The following is a 25,919-nucleotide window of genomic DNA, read 5'->3' as shown; positions in this document are numbered from 1 at the left end:
TTACATACTAATAGTGTATCCCTGACTAGTGCTCGAGTATATAGGATTATGCATGCTTGTACTTTTGATATTGCCCTTAGATAGGTTATGTTGAATCTTGAATTAGTTACCTATGCGATTGAGATAAGGTATAAGATATGCATGTCGTTGGAAAGCTAACGAAAAATTAAGAACTTTTCATTTAGATATCGAATGGTTTTGATGAACGGATTAGAAGTTATAGTCAATTGAATTTTTGTATTATTATTAAAAATGATTATTAATATCATCGTTATTATCGTCGTTCTAGTTTTTATTTAATTATTATTATTATTATTATTATTATTATTATTATTATTATTATTATTATTATTATTATTATCGTTAACAATAAAAAGTATTAACATTAAAAATTATTATTTTTATTATTATTAATATCGTTATTATCGTTAAAGTTATAATTAGTATTATCATTAATATTATCATAATATTTATTATCATTGGTATTATTATAATTAAAAACTAATATTAGTAACACCTATATTATTATGATTACTATCAGTAACATGAAAGCGATATAAAAGATGATTAAAAGCTATTAAACGAATCAATTAGGAAATAATGAGTATGAGTATCATGATGAAATTAAAATATTGTAAGATATTGATTTAGATAAAATTATCGTTCTTATTATTTTTAGCATTACTATTATTATTAAAAGTATCGTTAGTATTAAAACTATCATTTTAACAAAATATATCATTTTAATAAAAATGTCATTGTTATTATAAAATATCATTATTATTATCATTTTAAATAGAATTATTATTTTAAATTTAATATTAAAAAGTATCGTAAATATTAAAGTTACCATAATTAGAATTATCATTTAATCATAATATCATTTTTTTAGTAAATATAAATATTGATATCTTTATTAGGAGAATAATAATAATTATTATTACAAAATAATACAACTTTTACTTATTATTATTATCAATGTTATTTTATCTAATAAATATGTAATACAAATAATATAGTTTCCTTAATAAAACCTATCATAATATTTTATGATATTAAATGAACTTTATAAATTTTATTACTTAAGATATATAAAGGTATATTTCTATATAAAATTTTATTTATTAACAAATGAATTATATTATTTACTCTAATAAAATCTGTTAAAAATATTTAAAAATATAAAACAACGACATTTAAACTATATAATAATCATGTATAAATTTTGGAAATCATTTTTGAGTCAAATTGATTTTTGTTGACTTTTGCATATTAGTCTCGAGCATTAGGATTGTGGTACACTATGACCTGACCTAAATTGTTAGACAAATATTGACCAACATATATATATATATATATATATATATATATATATATATATATATATATATATATATATATATATATATATATATATATATATATATATATATATATATATATATATATATATATAATTAATATAGGTTCGTGAATCCGAGGCAAACCTTGCACTTGTTCAATGACGTTATATGTATTTTTACTACAAAATACAATAGGTGAGTTTCATTTGCCTTTTTACCCTTTATATTTTTTGGGCTGAGAATACATGCGCAACTTTTATAACTGTTTTACGAAATAGGCACAAGTAATCGAAACTACATTATATGGTTGAATGATCGAAGCCGAATATGCCCCTTTTAGCTTGGTAGCCTAAGAATTTGGGAACAGACCCCCAAATTGACGTGAATCCTAAAGATAGATCTATCGGGACCAACAAGCCCCATTCTGGAATTTGGAATGCTTTAGTACTTCGAAATTATCATGTCCGATGGGTGTCCCGGAATGATGGGGATATTCTATATGCATCTTGTTAATGTCGCTTACCAGGTGTTCAATCTATATGAATGATTTTTGTCTCTATGCATGGGACGTATACTTATGAGAAATGGAAATGAAAATCTTGTGGTCTATTAAAATGATGAAAAGGAACATTTATGATAAACTAATGAACTCACCAACCTTTTGGTGGACACTTTAAAGCATGTTTATTCTCAGGTGTTAAAGAAATCTTCCGCTGTGCATTTGCTCATTTTAAAGATATTACTTGGAGTCATTCATGGAAGATTTCAAAAGACGTTGCATTCAAGTCGTTGAGTTCAATAGAGATTATTATTAAGTAAATGACAGATTAGGTTATTTATAGTTGGATATTATGAAATGGTATGCATGCCTGTCAATTTTTGATGTAAAGAAAGTTTATCTTTTAAAAAACGAATGCAATGTTTGAAAAATGTAACATATAGAGGTCAAATACCTTGCGATGTAATCAACTATTGAGAATCGTTTATAATGTATATGAACGGGTCCTTTCAGGTATAACTGTGTAGGAGATGTGTGACAACCCGGAAATTTCTAACCAAATTTAAACTTTAATCTTTATATGTTTCTGACACGATAAGCAATATTTGTTAAGTTAAATTTCAAGAATTTTAAACTATGTTCATACATTCATTCAACCTCGACCAAGTTCTAACGATTCACGAACCATTAAACAAATATGATTATATATGCATATGTGTATATATAATAACTTGAAACGTAAACAAAATATTAGATTAAATACTTTATATGATTGTATCTGTTTCAAAATGTTTATCAATGAAATTAGAAGATAAGATCAAATGATTGAATTATCAGATATATTGAATTATGATTACAAGTCTCTGTTGAAAGGCCCACGTTGATTTGAGAAATCTTTCCATTTTAACAATATTCGGAAAATGGTAAAGTGATTTATAAATAAGAACAAATTGTCAATCATTGAGAACTAGACAAAGGATAGTGGAAGATTGAATCTCATAAAGACTCGATTGATCTATTTAGTTTCAAACGTACAAAAACGTTTTCAGTTTAAAAAGAACTTTATTATTAAAATGTATATAACTTTTATAAATATCTAGAACCACTTTTGACAACTCATTACTTAACTAGTATGATAAAGATAACGATATTTATATTTTATTTTATTAAATATATATAACGATTTAAATTAATATTATATATATTTATACGTATATTATACGTACATAGTTTATACTTTTACTATACTTAAACTTTACATTTACTTTATTTTTACTTTACTTTAACTTTAATAATTCACTTTAATAATTCATACTTTAATAATTCACTTTAATAATTCATACTTTAATAATTCACTTTAATAATTCATACTTTAATAATTTACTTTAATAATTCATACTTTAATAATTCACTTTAATAATTCATACTTTAATAATTCACTTTAATAATTCAAAAATCTATTATAAATAGAATTCAATAGGTTTCATTATTTCATAGAAACTTGAAAATATTTTTCTCTAAACTCTCTCAATCGATTTACATATATATATTTACTCCGTATTATTTCAAGATATAATATACATAAAATATTACGACGGAGTGCTGTCCGAGTGATTTCGAAATTGTTTTTCGAGTAGGATAGGATTAAGGAAATTATGGGTTATAGCTATGGAGGTGATTGAGTATAGTTCATGGGTATGCTCGTGAGGTCAATATAGTGTTTATCATTTCCGTTGCGTCTACGTACCTTTCCTGCAATATTGAATCTCAATATTGATACGTGAGTACTCATAATTTAACTTTTACATACTAATAGTGTATCCCTGACTAGTGCTCGAGTATTTAGGATTATGCATGCTTGTACTTTTGATATTGCCCTTAGACAGGTTAGGTTGAATCTTGAATTAGTTACACTTGCGGTTGAGATAAGGTATAAGATATGCATGTCCTTGGAAAGCTAGCGAAAAATTAAGAACTTTTCCTTTAGATATCGAATGGTTTCGACGAATGGTTTAGAAGTTATAATCAATTGAATTTTCAATATTTTTATTAAAAATGATTATTATTATCGTCGTTTTTATCGTCGTTCTAGTTTTATCTTATTATTATCTATTATTATCTTTATCAATAAAAGGGATTTATCATTAAAAATTGTTATTTTTTTATTATTACTATCGTTATTATCGTTAAAGTTATAATTAGTATTATTATTATTATCCAATTATTATTATTATTATTATTATTATTATTATTATCATTATTAATATATATATCATTATTTAAAAATGGTTATTGTTATTGTTATTGTTATTATTATTATTACTATATTATCATTAAGATTATTATTAGTATTATCGTTAATAATGCTATAGTAACTATCATTATTAATATTAGTGTAACTAAAACAAATATTTATAACACCTAATTATTTTGATTACTATTATTATCATTATTATGAACACAATATAAAAGACGATTAAAAGCTATTAAACGAAACGATTAGGAAATAATGAGTAAGAGTATCATGATGAAATTAAAATATTATAAGATATTGATTTAGATAAAATTATCGTTCTTATTATTTTTATCATTACTATTATTATTAAAAGTATCGTTAGTATATTAAAACTATCATTTTAACAAAAATTATCATTTTAATAGAAATGTCATTGTTACTATAAAATATCATTATTATTATTATTTTAAATAGAATTATTATTTTAAAGATAATATTAAAAATTATCGTAAATATTAAAGTTATCATAATTAGAATTATCGTTTTATCATAATGTCATCTTAGTAATTATAAATATTGATATTTTTATAATAATAATTATTATTACAAAATAATACAACTTTTACTTACTATCATTATAGATATTATTTTATCAAATAAATATGCGATACAAACATATTTTACTACGTGTAATAACTTACTTTAATAATACCTATCATATTATCTTTATGATATTAAATGAACCCTATAAATTTTATTACTTAATATATATAAAAGTATATTTTATTATATAAATTTAATATAAAATTTTATTTATTAATAAATAAATTATATTATTTACTCTAATAAATCTTTTAAAAATATTTAAAAATATAAAACGACGATATTTAAACTATATATTAATCATGTATAGATTTTTGGAAATTATTTTGAGTCAAATTTACTTTTGTTGACTTTTGCATATTAGTCTCGAGCATTAGGATTGTGGTACACTATGACTTGACCTAATTTGTTAGACAAATATTGACCAACACATAAATATATATAATTAATTTAGGTTCGTGAATCCGAGGCCAACCTTGCACTTGTTCAATGACGTTATATGTATTTACGAAATACAGTATGGTGAGTTTCATTTGCCTTTTTACCCTTTATATTTTTGGGACTGAGAATACATGCGCTTTTATAAATGTTTGACGAAATAGACACAAGTAATTGAAACTACATTCTATGGTTGAATTATCGAAATCGAATATGCCCCTTTTTATTAAAGTCTGGTAATCTAAGAATTAGGGAACAGACACCCTAATTGACGCGAATCCTAAAGATAGATCTATTGGGCCTAACAAACCCCATCCAAAGTACCGGATGCTTTAGTACTTCGAAATTTATATCATGTCCGAAGGAGGATCCCGGAATGATAGGGGATATTCTTATATGTATCTAGTTAATGTCGGTTACCAGGTGTTCACCATATGAATGATTATTTTTGTCTCTATGCATGGGACGTATATTTATGAGAACTAGAAATGAAATTCTTGTGGTCTATTAAAATGATAGAAATAAATGATTATGATAAACTAATGAACTCACCAACCTTTTGGTTGACACTTTAAAGCATGTTTATTCTCAGGTGTTAAAGAAATCTTCCGCTATGCATTTGCTCATTTTAAAGATATTATTAGAGTCTTTCATGAAATGTCCCGTTCTTATTGATTAAAAACATTCCATATTAATTGATTTCGTTGCGAGGTTTTGACCTCTATATGAGACGTTTTTCAAAGACTGCATTCATTTTAAAACAAACCATAACCTTTATTTCATCAATAAAGGTTTAAAAAGCTTTACGTAGATTATCAAATAATGATAATCTAAAATATCATGTTTACACACGACCATTACATAATGGTTTACAATACAAATATGTTACAACAAAATAAGTTTCTTGAATGCAGTTTTTACACAATATCATACAAGCATGGACTCCAAATCTCGTCCTTATTTAAGTATGCGACAGCGGAAGCTCTTAATAATCACCTGAGAATAAACATGCTTAAAACGTCAACAAAAATGTTGGTGAGTTATAGGTTTAACCTATATATATCAAATCATAATAATAGACCACAAGATTTCATATTTCAATACACATCCCATACATAGAGATAAAAATCATTCATATGGTGAACACCTGGTAACCGACATTAACAAGATGCATATATAAGAATATCCCCATCATTCCGGGACACCCTTCGGATATGATATAAATTTCGAAGTACTAAAGCATCCGGTACTTTGGATGGGGTTTGTTAGGCCCAATAGATCTATCTTTAGGATTCGCGTCAATTAGGGTGTCTGTTCCCTAATTCTTAGATTACCAGACTTAATAAAAAGGGGCATATTCGATTTCGATAATTCAACCATAGAATGTAGTTTCACGTACTTGTGTCTATTTTGTAAATCATTTATAAAACCTGCATGTATTCTCATCCCAAAAATATTAGATTTTAAAAGTGGGACTATAACTCACTTTCGCAGATTTTTACTTCGTCGGGAAGTAAGACTTGGCCACTGGTTGATTCACGAACCTATAACAATATATACATATATATCAAAGTATGTTCAAAATATATTTACAACACTTTTAATATATTTTGATGTTTTAAGTTTATTAAGTCAGCTGTCCTCGTTAGTAACCTACAACTAGTTGTCCACAGTTAGATGTACAGAAATAAATCGATAAATATTATCTTGAATCAATCCACGACCCAGTGTATACGTATCTCAGTATTGATCACAACTCAAACTATATATATTTTGGAATCAACCTCAACCATGTATAGCTAACTCCAACATTCACATATAGAGTGTCTATGGTTGTTCCGAAATATATATAGATGTGTCGACATGATAGGTCGAAACATTGTATACGTGTCTATGGTATCTCAAGATTACATAATATACAATACAAGTTGATTAAGTTATGGTTGGAATAGATTTGTTACCAATTTTCACGTAGCTAAAATGAAAAAAATTATCCAATCTTGTTTTACCCATAACTTCTTCATTTTAAATCCGTTTTGAGTGAATCAAATTGCTATGGTTTCATATTGAACTCTATTTTATGAATCTAAACAGAAAAAGTATAGGTTTATAGTCAGAAAAATAAGTTACAAGTCATTTTTGTAAAGGTAGTCATTTCAGTCGAAAGAACGACGTCTAGATGACCATTTTAGAAAACATACTTCCACTTTGAGTTTAACCATAATTTTTGGATATAGTTTCATGTTCATAATAACAATCATTTTCTCAGAATAACAACTTTTAAATCAAAATTTATCATATTTTTTAATTAACTAACCCAAAACAGCCCGCGGTGTTACTACGACGGCGTAAATCCGGTTTTACGGTGTTTTTCTTGTTTCCAGGTTTTAAATCATTAAGTTAGCATATCATATAGATATAGAACATGTGTTTAGTTGATTTTAAAAGTCAAGTTAGAAGGATTAACTTTTTTTTGCGAACAAGTTTAGAATTAACTAAACTATGTTCTAGTGATTACGAGTTTAAACCTTCGAATAAGATAGCTTTATATATATGAATCGAATGATGTTATGAACATCATTACTACCTTACGTTCCTTGGATAAACCTACTAGAAAAGATAAAAATGGATCTAGCTTCAACGGATCCTTGGATGGCTCGAAGTTCTTGAAGCAGAATCATGACACGAAAACAAGTTCAAGTAAGATCATCACTTGAAATAAGATTGTTATAGTTATAGAAATTGAACCAAAGTTTGAATATGATTATTACCTTGTATTAGAATGATAACCTACTGTAAGAAACAAAGATTTCTTGAGGTTGGATGATCACCTTACAAGATTGGAAGTGAGCTAGCAAACTTGAAAGTATTCTTGATTTTATGTAACTAGAACTTGTAGAATATATGAAGAATACTTAGAACTTGAAGATAGAACTTGAGAGAGATCAATTAGATGAAGAAAATTGAAGAATGAAAGTGTTTGTAGGTGTTTTTGGTCGTTGGTGTATGGATTAGATATAAAGGATATGTAATTTTGTTTTCATGTAAATAAGTCATGAATGATTACTCATATTTTTGTAATTTTATGAGATATTTCATGCTAGTTGCCAAATGATGGTTTCCACATGTGTTAGGTGACTCACATGGGCTGCTAAGAGCTGATCATTGGAGTGTATATACCAATAATACATACATCTAAAAGCTGTGTATTGTACAAGTACAAATACGGGTGCATACGAGTAGAATTGTTGATGAAATTGAACGAGGATGTAATTGTGTTAAGTAGAAGTATTTTGATAAGTGTATTGAAGTCTTTCAAAAGTGTATAAATACATATTAAAACACTACATGTATATACATTTTAACTGAGTCGTTAAGTCATCGTTAGTCGTTACATGTAAGTGTTGTTTTGAAACCTTTAGGTTAACGATCTTGTTAAATGTTGTTAACCCAATGTTTATAATATCAAATGAGATTTTAAATTATTATATTATCATGATATTATCATGTATGAATATCTCTTAATATGATATATATACATTAAATGTCTTTACAACGATAATCGTTACATATATGTCTCGTTTAAAAATCATTAAGTTAGTAGTCTTGTTTTTACATATGTAGTTCATTGTTAATATACTTAATGATATGTTTACTTATCATAGTATCATGTAAACTATATATATATCCATATATATGTCATCATATAGTTTTTACAAGTTTTAACGTTCGTGAATCACCGGTCAACTTGGGTGGTCAATTGTCTATATGAAACATATTTCAATTAATCAAGTCTTAACAAGTTTGATTGCTTAACATGTTGGAAACATTTAATCATGTAAATATCAATCTCAATTAATATATATATACATGGAAAATTTCGGGTCACTACAGTACCTACCCGTTAAATAAATTTCGTCCCGAAATTTTAAGCTGTTGAAGGTGTTGACGAATCTTCTGGAAATAGATGCGGGTATTTCTTCTTCATCTGATCTTCATGCTCCCAGGTGAACTCGGGTCCTCTACGAGCATTCCATCGAAACTTAACAATTGGTATCTTGTTTTGCTTAAGTCTTTTAACCTCACGATCCATTATTTCGACGGGTTCTTCGATGAATTGAAGTTTTTCGTTGATTTGGATTTCATCTAACGGAATAGTGAGATCTTCTTTAGCAACATATTTCTTCAAATTCGAGACGTGGAAAGTGTTATGTACAGCCGCGAGTTGTTGAGGTAACTCAAGTCGGTAAGCTACTGGTCCGACACGGTCAATAATCTTGAATGGTCCAATATACCTTGGATTTAATTTCCCTCGTTTACCAAATCGAACAACGCCTTTCCAAGGTGCAACTTTAAGCATGACCATCTCTCCAATTTCAAATTCTATATCTTTTCTTTTAATGTCAGCGTAGCTCTTTTGTTGACTTTGGGAGGTTTTCAATCGTTGTTGAATTTGGATGATCTTCTCGGTAGTTTCTTGTATAATCTCCGGACCCATAATCTGTCTATCCCCCACTTCACTCCAACAAATCAGAGACCTGCACTTTCTACCATAAAGTGCTTCAAACGGCGCCATCTCAATGCTTGAATGGTAGCTGTTGTTGTAGGAAAATTCTGCTAACGGTAGATGTCGATCCCAACTGTTTCCGAAATCAATAACACAAGCTCGTAGCATGTCTTCAAACGTTTGTATCGTCCTTTCGCTCTGCCCATCTGTTTGTAGATGATAGGCAGTACTCATGTCTAGACGAGTTCCCAATGCTTGCTGTAATGTCTGCCAGAATCTTGAAATAAATCTGCCATCCCTATCAGAGATAATAGAGATTGGTATTCCATGTCTGGAGACGACTTCCTTCAAATACAGTCGTGCAAACTTCTCCATCTTGTCATCTTCTCTTATTGGCAGGAAATGTGCTGATTTGGTGAGACGATCAACTATTACCCAAATAGTATCAAAACCACTTGCAGTCCTTGGCAATTTAGTGATGAAATCCATGGTAATGTTTTCCCATTTCCATTCCGGGATTTCGGGTTGTTGAAGTAGACCTGATGGTTTCTGATGCTCAGCTTTGACCTTAGAACACGTCAAACATTCTCCTACGTATTTAGCAACATCGGCTTTCATACCCAGCCACCAAAAATGTTTCTTGAGATCCTTATACATCTTCCCTGTTCCAGGATGTATTGAGTATCTGGTTTTATGAGCTTCTCTAAGTACCATTTCTCTCATATCTCCAAATTTTGGTACCCAAATCCTTTCAGCCCTATACCGGGTTCCGTCTTCCCGAATATTAAGATGCTTCTCCGATCCTTTGGGTATTTCATCCTTTAAATTTCCCTCTTTTAAAACTCCTTGTTGCGCCTCCTTTATTTGAGTAGTAAGGTTATTATGAATCATTATATTCATAGATTTTACTCGAATGGGTTCTCTGTCCTTCCTGCTCAAGGCATCGGCTACCACATTTGCCTTCCCCGGGTGGTAACGAATCTCAAAGTCGTAATCATTCAATAATTCAATCCACCTACGCTGCCTCATATTCAGTTGTTTCTGATTAAATATGTGTTGAAGACTTTTGTGGTCGGTATATATAATACTTTTGACCCCATATAAGTAGTGCCTCCAAGTCTTTAATGCAAAAACAACCGCGCCTAATTCCAAATCATGCGTTGTATAATTTTGTTCGTGAATCTTCAATTGTCTAGACACATAAGCAATCACCTTCGTTCGTTGCATTAATACACAACCGAGACCTTGCTTTGATGCGTCACAATAAATCACAAAATCATCATTCCCTTCAGGCAATGACAATATAGGTGCCGTAGTTAGCTTTTTCTTCAATAACTGAAACGCTTTCTCTTGTTCATCATTCCATTCAAATTTCTTCCCTTTATGCGTTAATGCAGTCAATGGTTTTGCTATTCTGGAAAAGTCTTGGATGAACCTTCTGTAGTAACCAGCTAGTCCTAAAAACTGGCGTATGTGTTTCGGAGTTTTCGGGGTTTCCCACTTTTCAACAGTTTCTATCTTTGCCGGATCCACCTTAATACCTTCTTTGTTCACTATGTGACCGAGGAATTGAACTTCTTCCAACCAAAATGAACACTTTGAAAACTTAGCGTACAATTCTTCCTTCCTCAATACTTCTAACACCTTTCTCAAATGTTCACCGTGTTCTTGGTCATTCTTTGAGTAAATAAGTATGTCATCAATGAAAATAATGACAAACTTGTCAAGGTATGGTCCACACACTCGGTTCATAAGGTCCATGAACACAGCTGTGCATTAGTTAAACTAAACGACATGACCATAAACTCGTAATGACCGTAACGTGTTCTGAAAGCAGTCTTTGGAATATCATCTTCTTTCACCCGCATTTGATGATACCCGGAACGTAAGTCAATCTTTGAATAAACAGACGAGCCTTGTAGTTGATCAAATAAGTCGTCGATTCTCGGTAGTGGGTAGCGGTTCTTGATGGTAAGTTTGTTCAACTCTCGGTAGTCGATACACAACCTGAATGTACCATCTTTCTTCTTGACAAACAAAACAGGAGCTCCCCACGATGATGTGCTTGGTCGAATGAAACCACACTCTAAACGTTCTTGTAATTGGCTTTTCAGTTCTTTCATCTCGCTGGGTGCGAGTCTGTAAGAAGCACGAGCTATTGGTGCAGCTCCTGGTACAATATCTATTTGAAATTCAACGGATCGATGTGGGGGTAATCCCGGTAATTCTTTCGGAAATACATCGGGAAATTCTTTTGCAATGGGAACATCATTGATGCTCTTTTCTTCAGTTTGTACTTTCTTGACGTGTGCTAGAACAGCATAGCAACCTTTTCTTATTAGTTTTTGTGCCTTCAAATTACTAATAAGATGTAGCTTCGTGTTGCCCTTTTCTCCGTACACCATTAAGGGTTTTTCTTTTTCTCGTATAATGCGAATTGCATTTTTGTAACAAACGATCTCTGCTTTCACTTCTTTCAACCAGTCCATACCGATTATCACATCAAAACTCCCTAACTCTACTGGTATCAAATCAATCTTAAATGTTTCGCTAACCAGTTTAATTTCTCGATTCTGACATATATTATCTGCTGAAATTAATTTACCATTTGCTAATTCGAGTAAAAATTTACTATCCAAAGGCGTCAATGGACAACTTAATTTAGCACAAAAATCTCTACTCATATAGCTTCTATCCGCACCCGAATCAAATAAAACGTAAGCAGATTTATTGTCAATAAGAAACATACCCTTAACAAGCTCCGGGTCTTCCTGTACCTCTGCCACATTAATATTGAAAACTCTTCCGCGGCCTTGTCCATTCGTGTTCTCCTGGTTCGGACAATTTCTAATAATGTGGCCCGGTTTTCCACATTTATAACAAACTACATTGGCATAACTTGCTCCGACACTACTTTCTCCACCATTACTCGCTCCGACACCATTTGTTCCTTTCGTTCTATTAACCCCTGGTCTGTAGACCTCACACTTCGTCGCGCTATGACCATTTCTTTTACACTTGTTGCAAAATTTGGTGCAGAACCCCGAGTGATACTTTTCACACCTTTGGCATAGCTGCTTCTGATTGTTGTTGTTGTTGCGGTTATTATTGTTGTTGGGATGATTGTTGTAGTTGCTGTTGTTGTTGTTGTTGTTGTTGTTGGGCCGTTTGTTGTAGTTGCGATTGATGTTGCGATTGTTGGGATAATTGTTGCGATTGTTGGGATAATTGCTGTTGTTGTTGTATTGGTGATTCTTATCACCGTTTTCCTCCCACTTTCTTTTGACTTGCTTCACATTGGCCTCTTCAGCAGTCTGTTCTTTAATTCTTTCTTCAATCTGGTTCACTAGTTTGTAAGCCATTCTACATGCCTGTTGTATGGAGGCGGGCTCGTGTGAACTTATATCTTCTTGGATTCTTTTCGGTAATCCTTTCACAAACGCGTCGATCTTCTCTTCCTCATCTTCGAATGCTCCCGGACACAATAGGCACAATTCTGTGAATCGTCTTTCGTACGTGGTAATATCAAATCCTTGGGTTCGTAACCCTCTAAGTTCTGTCTTAAGCTTATTGACCTCGGTTCTGGGACGGTACTTCTCGTTCATCAAATGCTTGAATGCTGACCACGGTAGTGCGTACGCATCATCATGTCCCACTTGCTCTAGATAGGTATTCCACCATGTTAACGCAGAACCTGTGAAGGTATGCGTAGCGTACTTCACTTTGTCCTCTTCAGTACACTTACTTATGGCAAACACCGATTCGACCTTCTCGGTCCACCGTTTCAATCCGATCGGTCCTTCGGTTCCATCAAATTCCAAAGGTTTGCAGGCAGTGAATTCTTTGTAGGTGCATCCTACACGATTTCCTGTACTGCTAGATCCAAGATTATTGTTGGTATGTAGCGCAGCCTGTACTGCGGCTATGTTTGAAGCTAGAAAAGTACGGAATTCTTCTTCATTCATATTCACGGTGTGTCGAGTAGTCGGTGCCATTTCCTTCAAAATAATCAAATGAAACAAGTTAATCATACAGAATATTAAGAGTAGTTAATAGTATTTCGTAGCATAATATGAACTCATTTATAAAAGCTTTTTCTTCATATTAGCGTTTTATAAGTTTAAATTCGGGTAGTACCTACCCGTTAAGTTCATACTTAGTAGCTAATATACAATTCAACTACTACAATTCTATATGAAAAACTGATTATAATAATATTTTGCGTTCAAACTTTTACACAATATTTTACAAACTTACAATACCGCTTATTTTACATATAGCATGAAATATAGCACACAATAAATTTGATACAAGATGGTTGTGAAGATAATTCTAGCTAGTACACAAGTCGTTCAGCAAAGGCAATAAAGACACGTAATTCATACGTCCAGAAACAAGTCATGCATTCTGGTTTTACTAGGATTACTTCCCATCCTTGGTCTTGTGGAACATAACCGTTATGGCCGTTGATAAGACATCATGTTGTAACGTCGTCAAAGGGACGAGGGTTACGTAATGTCCAACAGTCCCGTAACAATCTAAAAACCTCATTTCTTACCCCAATTACCGACTCCGTCACTTGTGGGAACGTTTTGTTTAATAGTTGTAGCCCGATGTTCTTGTTCTCACTTTGGTGAGAAGCGAACATTACTAACCCGTAAGCATAACATGCTTCTTTATGTTGCATGTTAGCCGCTTTTTCTAAATCACGAAGTCCTATATTCGGATACATTGAGTCAAAATAATTTCTTAACCCGTTGCGTAAAATAGCATTTGGGTTCCCCGAAATATATGTGTCAAAGTAAACACATCGTAACTTATGGATTTTCCAATGTGATATCCCCCATCTTTCGAACGAAAGCCTTTTATAAACCAAGGCATTCTTGGAACGTTTTTCGAATGTCTTACAAACTGATCTCGCCTTAAATAGTTGTGCCGAGGAATTCTGACCGACTCTAGACAAGATTTCATCAATCATGTCTCCGGGTAAGTCTCTTAAAATATTGGGTTGTCTATCCATTTTGTGTTTTTATACTGTAAAATAGACAAGAGTTAGATTCATAAAAAAATACTTATTAATACAAGCAATTTTTACCTATATCATAAAGCATAAGCACACTATATTACATATATTACACCACACGAATACAACTATCTTATTCCGACTCGCTCGTTTCTTCTTCTTCGGTTTTGGTTCATTTTGACAAGTTTCTAGGGATATATGATGTTCCCCTAATACGAGCCGTCGTTTTCCACATTGGTTTAGAAAAACCTGGTGGTTTAGAGGTTCCCGGGTCATTGTTACAACTTAAGGGCTTCGGGGGTTGACGATACATATAAAGTTCATCTGGATTGGAATTAGATTTCTCTATTTTTATGCTCTTTCCCTTATTATTTTCTTTTGCCTTTTTAAATTCAGTTGGGGTAATTTCTATAACATCATCGGAATTCTCGTCGGAATCCGATTCATCGGAGAATTGGTAATCCTCCCAATATTTTGCTTCCTTGGCGGAAACACCATTGACCATAATTAACCTTGGTCGGTTGGTTGAGGATTTTCTTTTACTTAACCGTTTTATTATTTCCCCCACCGGTTCTATTTCTTCATCCGGTTCCGATTCTTCTTCCGGTTCCGATTCTTCTTCCGGTTCCGACTCTTCTTCCGGTTCCTCTTCGGGAACTTGTGAATCAGTCCACGAATCATTCCAATTTACATTTGACTCTTCATTATTATTAGGTGAGTCAATGGGACTTGTTCTAGAGGTAGACATCTATCACATAATAGCAAACGCGTTAAGAGATTAATATATCACATAATATTCACATGTTAAAAATATATAGTTTCCAACAAAATTTGTTAAGCAATCATTTTTCAAGTAAACACGGTCGAAGTCCAGACTCACTAATGCATCCTAACAAACTCGATAATACATACTAATGCAAAATTCTGGTTCTCTAAGACCAACGCTCGGATACCAACTGAAATGTCCCGTTCTTATTGATTAAAAACGTTCCATATTAATTGATTTCGTTGCGAGGTTTTGACCTCTATATGAGACGTTTTTCAAAGACTGCATTCATTTTAAAACAAACCATAACCTTTATTTCATCAATAAAGGTTTAAAAAGCTTTACGTAGATTATCAAATAATGATAATCTAAAATATCCTGTTTACACACGACCATTACATAATGGTTTACAATACAAATATGTTACAACAAAATAAGTTTCTTGAATGCAGTTTTTACACAATATCATACAAGCATGGACTCCAAATCTCGTCCTTATTTAAGTATGCGACAGCGGAAGCTCTTAATAATCACCTGAGAATAAACATGCTTAAAACGTCAACAAAAATGTTGGTGAGTTATAGGTTTAACCTATATATATCAAATCATAATAATAGACCACAAGATTTCATATTTCATTACACATCCCATACATAGAGATAAAAATCATTCATATGGTGAACACCTGGTAACCGACATTAACAAGATGCATATATAAGAATATCCCCATCATTCCGGGACACCCTTCGGATATGATATAAATTTCGAAGTACTAAAGCATCCGGTACTTTGGATGGGGTTTGTTAGGCCCAATAGATCTATCTGTAGGATTCGCGTCAATTAGGGTGTCTGTTCCCTAATTCTTAGATTACCAGACTTAATAAAAAGGGGCATATTCGATTTCGATAATTCAACCATAGAATGTAGTTTCACGTACTTGTGTCTATTTTGTAAATCATTTATAAAACCTGCATGTATTCTCATCCCAAAAATATTAGATTTTAAAAGTGGGACTATAACTCACTTTCACAGATTTTTACTTCGTCGGGAAGTAAGACTTGGCCACTGGTTGATTCACGAACCTATAACAATATATACATATATATCAAAGTATGTTCAAAATATATTTACAACACTTTTAATATATTTTGATGTTTTAAGTTTATTAAGTCAGCTGTCCTCGTTAGTAACCTACAACTAGTTGTCCACAGTTAGATGTACAGAAATAAATCGATAAATATTATCTTGAATCAATCCACGACCCAGTGTATACGTATCTCAGTATTGATCACAACTCAAACTATATATATTTTGGAATTAACCTCAACCCTGTATAGCTAACTCCAACATTCACATATAGAGTGTCTATGGTTGTTCCGAAATATATATAGATGTGTCGACATGATAGGCCGAAACATTGTATACGTGTCTATGGTATCTGAAGATTACATAATATACAATACAAGTTGATTAAGTTATGGTTGGAATAGATTTGTTACCAATTTTCACGTAGCTAAAATGAGAAAAATTATCCAATCTTGCTTTACCCATAACTTCTTCATTTTAAATCCGTTTTGAGTGAATCAAATTGCTATGGTTTCATATTGAACTCTATTTTATGAATCTAAACAGAAAAAGTATAGGTTTATAGTCGGAAAAATAAGTTACAAGTCGTTTTTGTAAAGGTAGTCATTTCAGTCGAAAGAACGACGTCTAGATGACCATTTTAGAAAACATACTTCCACTTTGAGTTTAACCATAATTTTTGGATATAGTTTCATGTTCATAATAACAATCATTTTCTCAAAATAACAACTTTTAAATCAAAGTTTATCATAGTTTTTAATTAACTAACCCAAAACAGCCCGCGGTGTTACTACGACGGCGTAAATCCGGTTTTACGGTGTTTTTCGTGTTTCCAGGTTTTAAATCATTAAGTTAGAATATCATATAGATATAGAACATGTGTTTAGTTGATTTTAAAAGTCAAGTTAGAAGGATTAACTTTTGTTTGCGAACAAGTTTAGAATTAACTAAACTATGTTCTAGTGATTACAAGTTTAAACCTTCGAATAAGATAGCTTTATATGTATGAATCGAATGATGTTATGAACATCATTACTACCTTAAGTTCCTTGGATAAACCTACTGGAAAAGAGAAAAATGGATCTAGCCTCAACGGATCCTTGGATGGCTCGAAGTTCTTGAAGCAGAATCATGACACGAAAACAAGTTCAAGTAAGATCATCACTTGAAATAAGATTGTTATAGTTATAGAAATTGAACCAAAGTTTGAATATGATTATTACCTTGTATTAGAATGATAACCTACTGTAAGAAACAAAGATTTCTTGAGGTTGGATGATCACCTTACAAGATTGGAAGTGAGCTAGCAAACTTGAAAGTATTCTTGATTTTATGTAACTAGAACTTGTAGAATATATGAAGAACACTTAGAACTTGAAGATAGAACTTGAGAGAGATCAATTAGATGAAGAAAATTGAAGAATGAAAGTGTTTGTAGGTGTTTTTGGTCGTTGGTGTATGGATTAGATATAAAGGATATGTAATTTTGTTTTCATGTAAATAAGTCATGAATGATTACTCATATTTTTGTAATTTTATGAGATATTTCATGCTAGTTGCCAAATGATGGTTCCCACATGTGTTAGGTGACTCACATGGGCTGCTAAGAGCTGATCATTGGAGTGTATATACCAATAGTACATACATCTAAAAGCTGTGTATTGTACGAGTACGAATACGGGTGCATACGAGTAGAATTGTTGATGAAACTGAACGAGGATGTAATTGTAAGCATTTTTGTTAAGTAGAAGTATTTTGATAAGTGTATTGAATTCTTTCAAAAGTGTATAAATACATATTAAAACACTACATGTATATACATTTTAACTGAGTCGTTAAGTCATCGTTAGTCGTTACATGTAAGTGTTGTTTTGAAACCTTTAGGTTAACGATCTTGTTAAATGTTGTTAACCCAATGTTTATAATATCAAATGAGATTTTAAATTATTATATTATCATGATATTATCATGTATGAATATCTCTTAATATGATATATATATACATTAAATGTCTTTACAACGATAATCGTTACATATATGTCTCGTTTAAAAATCATTAAGTTAGTAGTCTTGTTTTTACATATGTAGTTCATTGTTAATATACTTAATGATATGTTTACTTATCATAGTATCATGTTAACTATATATATATATCCATATATATGTCATCAGATAGTTTTTACAAGTTTTAACGTTCGTGAATCACCGGTCAACTTAGGTGGTCAATTGTCTATATGAAACATATTTCAATTAATCAAGTCTTAACAAGTTTGATTGCTTAACATGTTGGAAACATTTAATCATGTAAATATCAATCTCAATTAATATATATAAACATGGAAAAGTTCGGGTCACTACATTTCATAGCATATTTCGAAGAACGTTGCATTCGAGTCATTGAGTTCATCAAAGATTATTATTAAATCAATTATAGTTGGATAGTGGATATTATGAAATGGTATGCATGCCTGTCAATTTTCGATGTAAAGAAAGTTTGTCTTTTAAAAACGAATGCAATGTTTGTAAAATGTATCTTATAGAGGTCAAATACCTCGCAATGTAATCAACTATTGTGAATCGTTTATAATGTATATGAACGGGTCCTTTCAAGATGAACGCGTGGGTGGTTAAGTCCCCCTAGGTGATCCTAACAACTATCCAAAAAAAAGATTATTATGAAGTTTTGGTTTTATTCACTGATGGTGAATAGTTAACTTTCGATGCTAAAATTCATATGTATTCATTGATGATGAATATTTGAATGGCCTAATCATGAGATGTCACTACATGGATCTTCGTCAATAGTGAATCTCATAATGGTTATGTCTTTGTGTCCTTAGACCTGAGATGTATATGTTGGTTTTCGATTTTATCACATTATTATACTTTGATATGGTTAAACGTTGTCCCGAACCAGGTAGTTATAAAGGCCATCATTGGGTACGATGTGAAATACATGACGAACGTGTATAATCAAAATGGGATTAATTCCTTCGTGTGAGAGTATGATACAACTGGGATCCTCGATGAAATTGAATGAATATTTACACGACCGTTTCTAAGCTATATTGATTGTTGATCAATTTTAACTTGGTGATCGCATTCAATCTTTTAAATATCGAGAAAGAGAGTTGGTTGACAAATTATAATGACTAGATCCATGTCTCATGTCAACACGGTAACGGAAGGAGTAATTATTTGACAATTATTAGTGGCGTAATTGAATTTTGCTGAAACCGTTGATTGTGTAAATGTTTAATTGAAAGTCGATAATGAAATAAAAGATATTTATTTTAATGCTCCGCTGCATTTATAAAATTTAAAAATATACACAATTTTTCCTAAATCACAAAATGACCAGACTTTTTGTAAGGATTTGAGCTCCCCAAGCACTAAGCTCTTACTGATGGTTCCATTGCACGTGTGTTTTCTTTGACTTATTAAACCACTTTAACGGCATTCAAATAAATAAATAATTGAAAAAAAAAAAAAAAAAAAAGAAAAAAAAAAAGAAAACGTTAGGCCTGAAAAGGATCTTTTTTTTTTTCCTTAGATTATTAGATGTTAATTAATTATATTAAGTGGTTTATGAAAGATAAACTAATTAAGTGGTCCATTTGTTATTAACCTTCTATATTTCATATATTTTCCACTTCTCTCACTTAGATATGTAGTTAAATGGAGTTCTTGATATACATAGACAAGAGTATCCTGTCAATATAAGTCCAGATCAGAGCTAGCCAAACAAACAAAATCATAACTCAAAATGGAAGGAAAAACATACTTGAAGAAAGTTCAAGACTCTTGTTGATGTTCTTACAGAATCATGAAAGACTTTAAAGAAAACAGGAGGTATACGTTAGAAATCGAACCATAAGAAGACAATATATTCATGTATTCTAAGACCACTCTCAACCATAATATATTTCTTTAAAAAGACTGAGTGCCACATAAGCGTCACCTCAACACTTCGTTAGAAAGACTGAAAAAGATAAAATGCAACCAACAATAACACACTTCTTTTAAAAGACTAGGACTCACTTATTATCATCATCAATTAATTAAAAACTCTTTAAAATAAAATACGTTACATTTTTCTTGGATAAAAACATTAAATAATTTAAAATATAAATTTTGGAGTTGCTTTAAAAATAAAATAAAAAAGAGTCAATTTATTTTTTGTGGTTGGAGTGAATGGATAAATTGAATTGAATTTTACTTTTAATATTTTTGGTCCCACCTAACCCCAATACCTCTCGTCTTCTTCCATTTGCAAAATGACTAATTGGATTTTAAGTTGTAAAAAGACGAGGATGACTGTTAATTACCTATGGTGTCATTTTCAACTGTAAAAAGACAGGCCCAATGACTGAACCGTTGGCCATGGTCTAACCTGTATTGTATTCGCCGGAGAACAAAGGAAAACATTCACAGAACACCCCAATTAAGTTTTCAAACCATCCAAGACAACCTAGTGATTTCACAAGAGATCTTAGGATAAAATCTCACTAACATAAGTGACCGCATGCTTCTGAGTAAAAAATATTAGACCCCTGAACATAAAAACCTTATACATTTACTCCAAATGAATTTCTTGTAATTTACATCTATCTCATGGTATTAATCTAGGCTTCATAGCATATTTTAAGTATAAGGCAGATAACTACAGTTTTGTGAGACGAAAGGTATCATATGACTTCTACTGGCGGCCTCATATAGAAAGATATGAAACAAACAGATGGTTACCAGCTATGATATAAATGAAGTTTAAGCTGCTTTTCGCGCTGCAGATCACTACATAGAACATCAGTTCCCCTACTGTATACTCCAGTCATTTCTTAACAAACACTGTCAAAATGGTTAATTATGATCCCGACTGCCGAAAACATTACAACCTCCTGCCAAATCGATCTAAACAATCCCCTTGAAATTTGCTATCTTTTTGTGCTTCACCTACTAGCCAATTCCTTTAGAAAGTCTTTCTTGTATAGCAGAAACAATGGCATAATGATTACTATCATAACATGCAGTAACAAAACCTGCAAGTGTGATTCGATCAACATTCTTCACTTTATCAATGAGTTTGTGAAGAAAAAAGGCTGCAACATCCACTTTCTTCTCACTGCATAGTTTTATTACCAGCGTGTTTACAGTATGAACCCAAAGCTTTATCTCTAACCTATCCAAAACTTGCATCGCTGTAACAGAATTATTCATTTTGCAGTACTCATAAGCTATCGTAAGACGCGTAACTTCACATGGGGAAAGTCCTTTATCCATCATGGCATCGTAGTGTGATCGAGCCTCATCTAACTTTGACTTTTTGCAAAGTCCACTTATAAGAGCACCATAAGTAATACTATCAGGCACACAACCATGTTCGTTCATTCTCTCAAACATCTTTGTAGCAGCATTAACGTTTCCATCTCTACAATATCCACATATCATAGAAGTGTAAGTTTCTTTAGTTGGGACCATACCATTCTTCAGTGCATCGTTAAAAAATCTGTCACATTCGTCCATTTCTTTTATCCTAGAAAAAACAGAAATGAAAGTGGTGTACAAATGTACATCAGGTTTAATCCCAACTTTAATCATTTTGTTGAATAACCCTAGTGAATGTTTGACATCTGATTTCTTGCATTTTTCAATTACAAGAATCGTATAAGTAACCTCATCAGCTTCCAAACCCTGTTTTAAGGCTATGTCTAACCGTTTATATGCTTCTTGAGACCTTCCTTTTTTAAACAGCCCATCGATGATTGTATTGTAGGTACACATATTTGGAGGTGTGCCTTCTCTCCTCATTTCATCCATCAATTCATACGCACGAGTTAAATTTCCACTCTTGCAGTGCACGTTAATAAGTGTAGTGTAAGTGTCCACGTTAGGAACTAAGTTTTGTTCAAGCATTCGGGTCAGTAACATCTCTGCACGGTTAACTTTTCCTTCTTTACAATACCCACCAATCATAGCAGTGTAAGTGTGCACATTAGGTTTATAAGACTCGCTTCTAACAAGCTTCAAGAATAACCTAAACGCTTTATCAGTCCACCCTTTCTTACACATGCCATCGATCAATATTGTATGAGTGTACACATTCGGCTTCCATCCTTTTCTAACCATCTCTTCTAACAATTCAAAAGCTTGCTTAACACGCCCTTTCTTACACAACCCATTTATCAATGTAGTAAAGTTAATAACATTAGGCTTTAATCCCATCCCAATCATCTTATGAAAAAACCACAACGCTCGATTTACATTACCCTTATCACAAAAAGCAGAAAGAACCGTCGTACATGTCGCATTATCTAAAACAAAACCCTTATCTAACATTGCACTCAACCATTTATCAACTTCTGAAATCTCACCAACTTTACAGTAACAGGTAATCAAAATCTTAAAACTACAAGAATCTGGAAACGCACCTCTGTCACACATTTCATCAAACACCTTGCGTGCAAGTTCAACCGACCCCATTTCTGCAGCCACAGCAACACAACAATTCAAAGTTTCAGTACACATCTCCAATCCTTGATTTCTCATCTCAATAACCATAATAACAGCTTCCTTCAACCTCCCAACTTCACTCAAATTCCTCACCATACATCTCGTCACTTGATGAGCTCTTTCCGGGTTCGAATTCTCCATCAACGAATTAGCCGTAACTACGTAAAAACGCATAAAGTATCTAAATTTATGAGACCCAATTGCCCAGTAAAAGAAACTTAATGCCACCATTGATCCAGCTTCGTCGGCAAGTGACGCGACGACGGTGATGGCTTGTTCTGGCATTAAGTAATCGGAAGAAATAGAGAGAGTGAGGTGAGTAGGTGTGGATTTGAAATGAGTATGTTGTTGATAGTATGATTGACAGACTAAGGAACAAACATTTCTGACAACAGATTTGGAGGATGATGGTGGGGATGGAGATTGAGGTGGAAACCATTCTTCTTCAACTGATTTGTAGGAAAAATTTCTTCTTCTAGAATTATTAATGAGAGAGTTGATAATGTAGGTGTTGCGAACGCCATTGAGAAGCTTTGTTTTGTTATTGATCCGAAGCATTAGTAGTTAGATTGAAACTAAACCAGAAAACTGCATGCTGTTTGAGACTTTGAGCACGGAATATAACCAGATGAGAGTGTTAACAGTACTCGTATAAAAATACCATTTAATAAAAAAAGTGATACTCATACACCAGTTTTTAATCCATTTATATCTAACCACCTATTTTTACCCTTAATTATATTACAATAATAATAATAATTTAATTTTAACTCTCTAGACTAATCATAACTATAAACTTATGAGACAAACGTGTATATGAATCAAAAAGTGGTGTCTGAGAATTACCTCTCTTTAATAAATATTGTATTTTTTATTTATTTTACACTTTCATCTTTACTTTTTACATACCTTTTACATGTATAAAGTAGTAGCGATATAAAAGAACTTTACCTCATTATTTTTATCTATTTATTAAAACGAAACTATTAATTTGAGACATTGCAAAAAATAAAATAAAAAGACTATTAAATTGAGAAGGAGGAAGTAACTTCGTTTGAAGAAGTTACCCATCATTTGTGTAAATCTTTCTCTAAATAATGTATGTTTGTCGCACCCGTTTCTTGGAGCTTATGAGAGCTTATAGTAATTTGAGTTTATGATTTTAATAAGCCTCAAGTTAAATCCTTCTTTGAGTTTATGATTTTATAATTTTATGAACAATGGAAATGGCGTAACACCCCAGCTTAACATGACCACAACATTGTCCGCTTTGCCCGCAGGCGCACGGCTTTTTCTTGGCGACCACACACGAGAAGCACTTTCCCAGGAGGTCACCCATCCTAGTAGTGCTCTCGCCCGAGCACGCTTAACCACAACGTACTAGCACACATGCTCTTCCTGTGGTCCCAAAACGCGTTGTGTCATTTAAGCGTGAGTATTACCTTATAATTCCATGATCACTCATGTCCATGGGCGATGTGGGATTTGTCTAGGGTGTTACATTCACCCCCACCCCCCCCCCCCCTCTCAAGGACTCATCGTCCTCGATGAGGTTTGCCCCACCACCCCCAACGGCACATGAGTGGCTCTGATACCATTCTGTAACACCCCAGCTTAACATGACCACAATACTGTCCGCTTTGCCCGCAGGCGCTCGGCTTTTTCTTGGCGACCACACACGAGTAGCACTTTCCCAGGAGGTCACCCATCCTGGTAGTGCTCTCGCCCGAGCACGCTTAACCACAACGTACTAGCACACCTGCTCTGCATGTGGTCCCAAAACGCGTTGTGTCATTTAAGCGTGAGTATTACCTTATAATCCCATGATCACTCATGTCCATGGGCGATGTGGGATTTGTCTAGGGTGTTACACATCATGGGCTTCGAAATACCCTGGGGTTGGTGAAATGTCCCGTTCTTATTGATTAAAAACGTTCCATATTAATTGATTTCGTTGCGAGGTTTTGACCTCTATATGAGACGTTTTTCAAAGACTGCATTCATTTTTAAAACAAACCATAACCTTTATTTCATAAATAAAGGTTTAAAAAGCTTTACGTAGATTATCAAATAATGATAATCTAAAATATCCTGTTTACACACGACCATTACATAATGGTTTACAATACAAATATGTTACATCGAAATCAGTTTCTTGAATGCAGTTTTTACACAATATCATATAAACATGGACTCCAAATCTTGTCCTTATTTTAGTATGCAACAGCGGAAGCTCTTAATATTCACCTGAGAATAAACATGCTTTAAACGTCAACAAAAATGTTGGTGAGTTATAGGTTTAACCTATATATATCAAATCGTAACAATAGACCACAAGATTTCATATTTCAATACACATCCCATACATAGAGATAAAATTCATTCATATGGTGAACACCTGGTAACCGACAATAACAAGATGCATATATAAGAATATCCTCATCATTCCGGGACACCCTTCGGATATGATATAAATTTCGAAGTACTAAAGCATCCGGTACTTTGGATGGGGTTTGTTAGGCCCAATAGATCTATCTTTAGGATTCGCGTCAATTAGGGTGTCTGTTCCCTAATTCTTAGATTACCAGACTTAATAAAAAGGGGCATATTCGATTTCGATAATTCAACCATAGAATGTAGTTTCACGTACTTGTGTCTATTTTGTAAATCATTTATAAAACCTGCATGTATTCTCATCCCAAAAATATTAGATTTTAAAAGTGGGACTATAACTCACTTTCACAGATTTTTACTTCGTCGGGAAGTAAGACTTGGCCACTGTTGATTCACGAACCTATAACAATATATACATATATATTAAAGTATGTTCAAAATATATTTACAACACTTTTAATATATTTTGATGTTTTAAGTTTATTAAGTCAGCTGTCCTCATTAGTAACCTATA

General features: G+C 32.3%; 1 protein-coding gene across 1 annotated transcript; it reads right to left on the bottom strand.

Annotated features, from left to right (window-relative positions):
* Window positions 1–21,055: 21,055 nt before the first annotated feature.
* Window positions 21,056–23,573, bottom strand: LOC139862758 (uncharacterized). The gene has a single exon (XM_071851384.1). The coding sequence runs from the start codon at window positions 23,567–23,569 to the stop codon at window positions 21,458–21,460; it is 2,112 nt and encodes a 703-aa protein (XP_071707485.1). The 5' UTR covers window positions 23,570–23,573; the 3' UTR covers window positions 21,056–21,457.
* Between the last annotated feature and the right edge of the window lie 2,346 nt (window positions 23,574–25,919).

This window comes from Rutidosis leptorrhynchoides, chromosome 8, assembly GCF_046630445.1.
Source record: "Rutidosis leptorrhynchoides isolate AG116_Rl617_1_P2 chromosome 8, CSIRO_AGI_Rlap_v1, whole genome shotgun sequence".
Classification (NCBI taxonomy): domain Eukaryota; kingdom Viridiplantae; phylum Streptophyta; class Magnoliopsida; order Asterales; family Asteraceae; genus Rutidosis; species Rutidosis leptorrhynchoides.
Note: the sequence above shows the minus strand (reverse complement) of the source record. Positions and strands in the feature narration are given on the sequence as shown.

What these genes read in the sequence shown, in the direction of transcription:
- LOC139862758 (XM_071851384.1), bottom strand. Translation starts at nt 23,569, where the DNA reads ATGCTTCGGATCAATAACAAAACAAAGCTTCTCAATGGCGTTCGCAAC.